The following is a 9,777-nucleotide window of genomic DNA, read 5'->3' as shown; positions in this document are numbered from 1 at the left end:
AGGAAATTAAAAGAAGGTAAAAGAATAAATTTATAAATGAGACTGCAGGTGCATTATTGTCCAAACAGCCTCTAAATGAAAGATATTTAAAACTGAATCACAGCAGAACTTTGTAGGAACAGAACCTAAACTAATAGCATGGGCCAACATCCACCCCACTGATCAACATGAAGGTGTTAAAATGATTGACATACAATTAACCAGCTACACATGAAAAAGGCAGTACAGCAAATCACAGCCAGTTTCCAACAAAGTCAGAAGCAAACTCACCTGAAGGCACTGGTACCATTAGTAAGGCAATTGATACAATTATCCCCATAATCAATATATTAAAAGCAAGTATTTTAGTAGGGGATCACAACCAGAATACAATAACATCAAGAATAATTATTGAGGCCTTGATCCATTATGTACTGTTCATCCATCATTAAAATTTTAAAACAAATGTCCTTTCTAAATGGACTATGCAGTAGCATACTAGAGGAGTCTAAATATTCCTCAGCCTTTGTATAATATATATTAAGCATACACTTGACCAAGAAGAGTAGAACTAACTATTTGAAAATAGTCAACTCTGGCAGCAAAAGAGGTAACCCTGGTAGATAGAGAAAAACCTAAAAAAAACCCAAAACAAACAAACATCCTGCTTCCCTATTAAATGCCAAGAAAAAGAGCAAACTTCGCATGTAGGAGATTAAAAAAAAAAAAAGTTATTTTTGCTATCGGTAAGTTTTTTAGTAGCAAATATATTTCACAACAATATTATATGCTAATTTTGCACTTAAGTGATGTGTTTTCAGCATTTTTTGAAGCAACAGGTTAGCGCATGAAATAGAAACCTTCATTCTCTTTGAACAAAGACAGTCTTAGAAAGCATAACAACTCTTATAAGCACATTATCAACTGTGACAGTTGTTACACAGCTATTATGAGGCTTTACCTAAGAGATGAGGCTTCATACAAACAAGACACTGTTATTATACAGCACTCCTCTAGATGTTTCCAAACCTTTGGCACATTCAAAAAGGCAGAGGGAGAGAGAGAGATACCGACTCCAAAAAATATAAGCAAAGGGCATTACAGAACAATGATAAAACATAAGAAAACCCTTTCCTGGACTGTAAAATAATAGTAGTAACAAGGGAGAAAGAGAAAGGATGCTGGTTGGTTTTCCTTGAATGTTGTCACTTGCAACAGAAGTGGCCTGGATCACAGGGCAGTTTTCTTTTTAAGGGCAAGGCTTCTCTACCTTGCTGTTGCTGGCTGGACATGACCAGGGTAAGATCTCCTTGTGCTCGTGGCTTGCCGTTGTCTAGCCAGGAAGGACTGTCCTGAGCCTGTACTAGCCAGTCTATCTTCTGCTGCTTTTTTATGCAGAGTCATCCCCTATGGACAAAGAGAAACTTCTCAGTCAACACAGAACACTGAGCTATTTCACTCACTTTTTTATTACCTACTTCACCAACACATGCAAAGCCATTTGAATTTCAAACATGAGGCACCATTTTTTCAAGGTTAGGTCACTTCCTTATGGTTTGAGTAATTTAGATGAGGGTCTGGTCACTGTTCCACATCCTCTGCATAGGACTAAACTTGCACTCAAGTTAAAGGCGTCGTATCTCTGAGTACTTACTGTAGCAAGTAGGCAGTATTGCTTTTATTGTGTTTTCCTGTATTTTCTTTATTTTATATTGCTTATCATTTAAAAACATTGAAAGACTAGAGAAGGGAGAACAGAAGAAGAAAGTAAATTTGAACACTGTAAATCAGTATAACTGAAGGACTGGGATTATAGAATAGTAACCCGAGGTACCCTTCCCTCTATGAAGTGCCATTTTTGGTTCTAAACCTTGTAAATAACATACAGATTCTTTTTATTTACCTCCATGGTTATTAAAGGAACATACTCTTGTATAGCAGTAATTTAAAATTATTAAGAAGTATTTGTTTCTGTGTCTGTGTATTAGAAAATGCTTTTCAAAGAAACAGCAGATGAGTTAATACAGCTACAAATAACCTGGAAACAATTATTATTAATAGTTTATTTCATTTTTTTTTAATAAAAAGTTTGGGAGATTCTTACCATATTGTACCAGGCACTAACAATAAATTTCTCCTCCATCTCTCTTTGATTTTTTGTTTTTTCATATTCTTTCTATAAAAGAAACATCAAAAAAAGCATACATTTAGAACCAAAATATACTACATTTTTTAGTTTATACCTAAAATCCAATGAGGAAATATGCATGAACTAGGAAATATGAGGATTACTACCTCTAATGAATTAAATATTCTGTCCCGCTCCTGCAATTGATTTTTCAGAGCTTGAATCTCAGGAGCTGAACCCTGGTTCTGCTTAGGATCTAAAGTGCGGATGACCTGTAAGACAAAACCAGTTGGCTTTTAATTGAATCCTGCAAAAGCATTCCAATAGATCCATTAAAGTGTTCCTAAGAAATCACAAACTAGACCTGGATACAATTTCTGTAGTGGAAGGCTTTAATGATTGTACTTGTCTTCATCAAACCCAAACTGGAAGTTGGTAAGATCACAAAAAGCTCTCCTAAATAAAACAATTAATGCAACTGTTGTATATAACATCCTATGGTAACACAGTACATACAAACCAAAAAAATTACTAAAAACTGAAATTGTGACTGTCACTGGAATACTCTGAGACACAGTCATAAACACAATGCGCTAAAAAGAAAATAAATAAATTTCTTTAGATTTCCTGAAGACTTTTGAAACATCTCACAAGAAGTCATTGAGGAAGCTACACAGAAGTAAAGGAATCACAGAATTATAGACTGGTTTGGTTTGGAAGGGATCTTAAAGATCATCAAGTTCCAAACCCCTGCATAGACAAGGACATTTCCCACTAGATTCAGTTGCTCAGGGCCCCATCCAACCTGGTCTTGAACACTTCTAGGGAGCAGGCATCCACAACCTCCTTGGGCAACCTGTTCCAGTGTCTCACCAGCCTTACACTAAAGAATTTCTTCCTAATGTCTAACCTAAATCTCCCCTCTCCCAGTTTTGATCCATTACCTCTTGTCTTCTCACTTTAAATTCTCGTAAAAAGCCCCTCCCCAGCTTTCCTGTAGCTCCTTCAGGTAGTGGAAGGCTGCTATAACGTCTACCCAGAGCCTTCTTCAGGCTGAAGAGCCCCAACTCTTTCAGCCTGTCTTCATAGGAGAGGTGCACTGTGTCAAAATTGTGCCAAGTCAAACTAATTATGCTTGTGTTACTTTACACTAGTGGGGCTGTGGCAAAAATAATTAAAAGGCAAGAGAAGTTAAAAATCAAAACTACCCACCCCAACCTGTAACAGCTTGCGTTTGTACTGCATCTATTTAATTAACATTTTATCTTCTTAAAAGAAAGAGCATCTTTGAAAGTTCTGCCAAATTAGGAGCCTACTTGCAGACTGCAGCTTGATACGTAGCCATAGCAAAGTTTTTGATAGTACTATGACCAGATAAACTAAGACATTGGTATGCTTTTAAGAAGCCCAAACAAAACATCAAGGTATAATATAAGGAGAAAGGAGACTATGCTTGAAGCCACCTTGTCACGTATTGCCATTTCAAAGCTGTAACTACACCCACATACTCAGTATCATATTTTAATATATGCCCCTGTTGAGACAGTAGCTAATATTTAACAGTAAAGGCAAGCAGAATGCAGAATATCACCAGGGAAATGTGGCTGAGCTAGAAAGATCTCTTTATTTGGAAAATAAATCAATAAAATAATCTATATTAAAACAGTTTCTATACCAGTTAGCTAAACCCCAATGTGAACAGAAATCAGAGGCAAAAGATGAACAAAGAAAGCAAAGTCAAATTTAAATTGCTAAATATGGTTCCATGTATAATTGCCTCTGCCTGTAAATTCTTAGCCCCCTCTAAAAGAATAAGCAATTTATGTGAGCAATTATGACCTGATGAAATCTGAAGTAGCTAAAAGCTGTATTTATAAAAAAGATTATTTATCACAATAGTTGCTCGTGGTAAGACAGATATTACTAACTGAGCACTACAAGAAGCCTAAACCATCCAGAAAAAATCATAAACAGATCCAGCCATCTGTGGAAGAAATATCCCCTAACTTCTTTTTCTCTTCCTGCCAAACTGATAAAACCAGAGTTTGTTGGTCCAAATTGTGCCTATACTAAGCAATATTTGTGTGCATCAAGAGATAGAAGTCTTCATGACAACTGTGCCAGAAGTTCCCAAAAGTCACAGCACAAATGCCAATTAAAGAGCACATCTTCTCACAGAGCTTCCTTCCCTTGAGTTGGCTTACACAGGCGGCTCTCCTTTTGGTTGTTTCTATACCACCAGTCCTACTATGGACACTACTCTAGCTGATCTATACATTTGTCACTCAGAGACAGAATTCTGGAAGAATTTCCACCAATAAATAGGCTATTGTGTTTAGAAAGGTTTTAACACCTTCTCGTTGTCATCAGCCAACATGAAAGGGTGATTAACAAGCTTTGTATCAAAAATCTACAGCAGTGGGTACAAATTTGTGCAGAGACACCAGAAGGGCTCATGGACAGGCAGCAAAAGGGGACAGTCGGGAGCAAAAAAACCCAACAGAGTAAAATCTTCTACAGAATTAACCAGTATGAGGTCCTGCAACAGAAGGAAGATACAAAAAACTCCCTGGGATTTGCTTCTCTTTTACTTCTTAGTATGTATACAGATACAGATCCTTAATTTTTATTCCTGCAAAGTGGATACACAGTGAAGCCTGTCAGAGGGACTATTAATGTGGAATACATATACTTACACTTTTGGCCTTTTCCAAATACTTTTTGTATCGCTCTTCCATTTGCTTCATTTCCTCTTCCTTTTTCCTTAAAGCTTCTTGTAATTCTTCAATTTTGAGTGCTTTATATCAGGAGATGCACACATTGAAAAAATAACATAATAATAGTAATGCTATGTTTATTTTCATGTTTTTCAACAGACATTTAATGCACAGCTAGAAGGTATTTCAGCTTAAGAAAGCTAACATAAGGAACCTGATATAGCAGATACCATACTTTAATTTCTGAACAGCTCAGAAATAGGATTAAAAACGTGTACTTGTATATAGCATCATGCGATGGCTGGTTCATATACAAACTTTGCCCTTTTTTTAAGTTATGAAAAAATAAAGAGAAAGGGAATCATAAACCAATCTCACTATGAGTAAGTATGAATTTTCCTCTTTTATGTAAGAGGAATAATTCTTAATAGGCACAACTGGTGCTTAAATCTACTAAACTGTAACACTGGATACCATTTATAAGACTTGTGACATGAATATACTCAATTTCTCTCCCACATTTTCTTAAGCAGCAATGTAAACTAGTAGGATTATTTAATCACACAGTCTTTTAGTGTTAATACAAGAATATGTCAAACCACTATTGTTTAGACACCTTCTATACATCTTCTTTGACCTCAGAAAAATAATTAATCAGCTGCATCATCCTGGATCAAACAGCATATAACATTGGTGTCTGGTTCTCAGCCAACGTCAGATAACCGGCAACTCTCAGTCCACCTGTTTTGCAGTCTCATTTTGAAATGTTCTTTCATATTTTTCTTACAGTTTTCTCTCTAAGCACTCAGTAAACACTAAGCTGGTACTAGGATTAAGTAAGATCTTCATTGTTTATTACAAAGACTAATAGCAGATTGTGGGAAACAGACACAGACAGACTCTAAGACTTCAAGAATCCATTTTTCAAAATGTGGCGTGATTCTTGTACGATCATCAAGGAATTTGGCCATACCTTGGATAATTAAAGCAATCTCAAAAAATAATTCATACACATTTCCTGAGCATGGAAAGAAAGCAAGAAGGTGCAACTATTTTTATTTTACTAAGACAAAAGTTTTGACCTAGATTTTTAAAAAGCAACTCGCAATTTCAGGAGACTAACTACAGAAGCCTCAATATGATCTAATGCTCAGAAGTTGGTGAGTTAGAAGACTCGCACTGAAGCTTATCAAGTGTGACAGGATTATGTGTTTATTAGCTACTCATGAAATCCCTGAATCTCATTTCCAAGTGTTTATAACATTTCCTAAACCATGGCATTTATAACATATTTTGCAGTTTTAGCTCAACATAAATGAAAACTCTTTTTGGATACAGAATGTAAGTGATGAATACTGAACTTACATCTTCTTCTATGTCTTTATGAATAAAATTGCTTTGGCACAAACCAGAAAATCTGGCACCGGTTGCCATCTTTTGCCTTGTTCTGTAATAAATAGCCTTGAAAAAAAATAATCTACCTTCTTTGATACAGTTCAGGAAAAAACTAGAACTGATACGCTAAAAAGCCTGGATGCTGGGTTCTGGATATCATCTGAGCAATGCAATATATATTCTATATTCTCTTTGACCAGCATCCAAAGATTTTTTCAAATTACAACACAGTTCTGACGGAATATATATTGAAAGTAAAAATACCCTGGTGATAGCAACAAGGATCTCCCAAATTGGGGTCTTAAGAAACATGTCAGTTCTGAACAGCTGAGGTTCAATGACAAGTATGACAGTAACTCAGTATTTCTATAGCCATTGTAATTTTATAGAATCATAGAACTATTCAAGTTGGAAAAGACCCTTGGGATCACCAAGTCCCTACTCTACAAAGTTCTCCCCTAAACCAGGTCCATCAACACCACATCCATGCAACCCTTAAACACATCCAGGGATGGTGACTCAACCACCTCCCTGGACAGCCTATTCCCGTGTCTGACCACTCTTTCTGTGGATTTTTTTTTTCCTAATGTCCAGTCTAAACCTACCCTACTGCAGCTTGAAGCCATTTAAAGTGTGCATGTTGTTTATCTCAAGTCCTATAGGTATTACAATTAATAGATCTTGCCCATGAAATACTTTACAAAGAAAAGAAATGGACTGCACAGGTAACTCACAACTGTTATTGCATCTTGGTTCCAAATCCTCAATAATAGCTCGTTTCTTCTGTAGCTCATTGTTAGCTTCATGGAGCTTCTCACTGTTACAAACCATAAAAGCACATACTGTTTTGTAAACATTATAACTGTGCCTCAATGAAAACTAAGCAGTACCTAAAAAATCTCACATAGTAAGGTACTTCTGTGAATTCAACTGATTTTTATTGTGGGGCATGAGGGAAATGACAATATTACTGTGGAAATATTTGTTAAATAAGCTGAACAACATTAGGGTGTATAGATAATTGTAACAACAAACAGCTTCATTCTCAGAAATTACAAACTTGATTTAGAACTTAAAGTTAATTGCACAATGCATGTCTAAAATTAATGCTCACAATGGACATTACATTGAGAAAGAATGGCTAAACCCAAAGGCAACTGAAACTAGTTATTTTGGGGTTTTTTGCAAGGCACTGAAAAAGAAAACTGCTCTTTGCATTTTAGGGAAGCAAAAGAAGTGCAAAATAGCAGAATAGAACTATAACACTTCCTAAAATGTTATTTTTATGCCATAATGTATACTAAAAGGTAAACAAATTAATTTTGTTTACATTAGTATGCTTTCCTCAGCACAAAATTAGGTACTCCAACTGAGTAAAGATCTACACAATGTTAAGCAAAGTTTTCTCTATCACCACAAAATCATGGTTCCTTCATCACTCTTACTGCTTTTACAAAGGTTTTGTATGAGATGAAAACAGTATCTGAACAGTAGACTCCCAAACATTCCCATCTTAAATAAATTATCTTAGCTGCATTATTTTCCAGATGCACGATTAATGACTGTCTGCCTTCCATAACATATGGAAAACATATAATTTTCAAATGGCAAACAAAACAGGCAAATGAAATACTTACAGATGTTCTTCAAGCTTCTTTTTCAGAAGAACTGACTAAAACAGAAAGTTAAAAGTTACTATGGAGCTTTAACGTAATTTAAAAACATATAATTTTGACATACTAACCAAAATCCAACTTTTTACTTGACTCAGTTTTAGATCACAAGTGCAAAGCCAGCCTCTGGTAGCTATACTTCCCTCCACATCTGTGTTACTTTCCTGAAATTAGAGCTTTCCTGAACGTAACGTTTTAAGAATATTTACCCAGTAACTAGATCAATAAAAGCAAGATCCATAAATGAAAAAATTCTATGGCACTTGTTTTAATTTCTTCAGTAGTTTTATAATTAGACAATAAATTAATCTGAAATGAAGAAGTGCAGCAAAATTTGCCAGAGAGCTGTCTACCAATATTTCGAGGCAATTTGCATGAAGACATGTAGCAAATCCATTGAAGTAAATTTCTGTCCCCATAGAATCTAGAGTGAGTAGAGTGTTTCTGACCAGAGCATATTAGAAATTTTACCTTGTTTCTGTTTCCTCTCTTTATTGATTACAGATACATAAAAAATATCATACAACTTACAGTGTTCCACTTTCTAGTTAAATGACATTTATATAAGCTCTTTGAATAAAAGCTTCAAAGTAAATTTTAATTTTAAACTCACTTCATACAATGTGAGCATCTTCCCCCAAAAAACCCAACAAATATATGTCTATAAACTGAAAGTAGTGTTAAGTAAATAGAAAGCCATACTCACAATAGCCTTGAGCAGAAGCCCATGCCAAGAAACAGAGATGACATTAGTATAAAGCAAAACAGCAGCCAACAGAAGAAACTATTTAGAAAGTCATGAACAGAAAAAGTTAAAGCTATGCATTTTTTCACGCCATGTGCATTTTTCTCCTCTGTGCTCATCAGCAGTTTCACCCTATAACATTTTCTAAAACATATCACTAAAAAATATATATATAAAACCAGTAAAGAAGCACATCTGTAAATAATTTTATTTAAACCAGAATTTCAAAAGACAGCAAATGCTGTTTTGAAAAGTAAATTTAAAACAAAAATAATACAAGTAACAAAACAGGAGAAAATATGCAGTCTGTTGGGCTATAACCAAAATTAAGAAATGCATATGGTTCTGTGGAGTGATTCTGAATTATGTTAATGCCACAATGATTGAAAACAAGACAAAAGTAGAATATTTAAATCAGAAACTCCCTTAATGGTTTGTATTTATCCAGTATAAATCACATGGGATGTCTAAAATAGGACTGGTAATTCAGAACATCATTGAAACGTGAGATAAAAATCAACAAAATTCCTACTGTTTTTTTTTCCAATGGTCTTTCACCAAAAGTTCAGACATCTGGCCAACAAAGACCAACAGTGTTGGTTTTTTTGTTTTTTTACAGTGTAAATATTTCAAAATATTGTCTTTGATCACATTCTTGAGTAATGTTTTTTCATTATTTCAAAGTTGGATTTTCTGGGGTGGAAAAACAAGCCAGCATGACGCTACCGACTTCAGAGTCAGAAATCTGTAACAGCAAAAGAGCTGCAGTTTTTTTACCATTTGGCTTTTTTTCTTTTACAGTCCTCTGAACAACTGCAGCAACAACACCTTTTTGGTAACAATAAACGTTTGTATGCATCTTCCTTGGCCAGTCAGCATTTGAACTGGCCCCATCACTTATGTCTGACCATTTAGGGGACTGCTGGTTGGTTTGGACAAGGAAGGGAAAGGTTGGTAGCAGTGCCCACTTTCCTAAAGAAAGAAAATAAAAACTAGGCTTCGCTTTTCTTTTGCAATCCTTGTGTTGCACTTGGGTTTAGCTTGGAACAGACACAACTACTTATCAACAGTGATTCCACTGGAATATTTTAATATATATTATGTGCATAGCACCAGCTTTGTTGTGGGAGTAACCGCTCT

General features: G+C 35.3%; 1 protein-coding gene across 1 annotated transcript in view; it reads right to left on the bottom strand.

The window, feature by feature from the left end:
• Nucleotides 1–1,063: 1,063 nt before the first annotated feature.
• Nucleotides 1,064–9,777, bottom strand: part of HOOK3 (hook microtubule-tethering protein 3) — a 68,524-nt gene continuing 59,810 nt past the window's right edge. The window contains exons 17-23 of the mRNA XM_010000475.1: nt 8,599–8,604; nt 7,857–7,891; nt 6,954–7,036; nt 4,804–4,904; nt 2,275–2,379; nt 2,084–2,155; nt 1,064–1,386 (exon numbers count right to left, since the gene is read on the bottom strand). Coding sequence (XP_009998777.1) covers nt 1,246–1,386; nt 2,084–2,155; nt 2,275–2,379; nt 4,804–4,904; nt 6,954–7,036; nt 7,857–7,891; nt 8,599–8,604 — 543 coding nt within the window. The 3' untranslated portion in view covers nt 1,064–1,245. The remainder of the gene's footprint in view (nt 1,387–2,083; nt 2,156–2,274; nt 2,380–4,803; nt 4,905–6,953; nt 7,037–7,856; nt 7,892–8,598; nt 8,605–9,777) is intronic.

Source organism: Chaetura pelagica, unplaced genomic scaffold (genome assembly GCF_000747805.2).
Source record: "Chaetura pelagica isolate M959 unplaced genomic scaffold, ChaPel_1.0 scaffold16, whole genome shotgun sequence".
NCBI lineage: Eukaryota > Metazoa > Chordata > Aves > Apodiformes > Apodidae > Chaetura > Chaetura pelagica.
The sequence above is the reverse complement of the archived record's forward strand: the minus strand, read 5'-3'. Positions and strand labels throughout refer to the sequence as shown.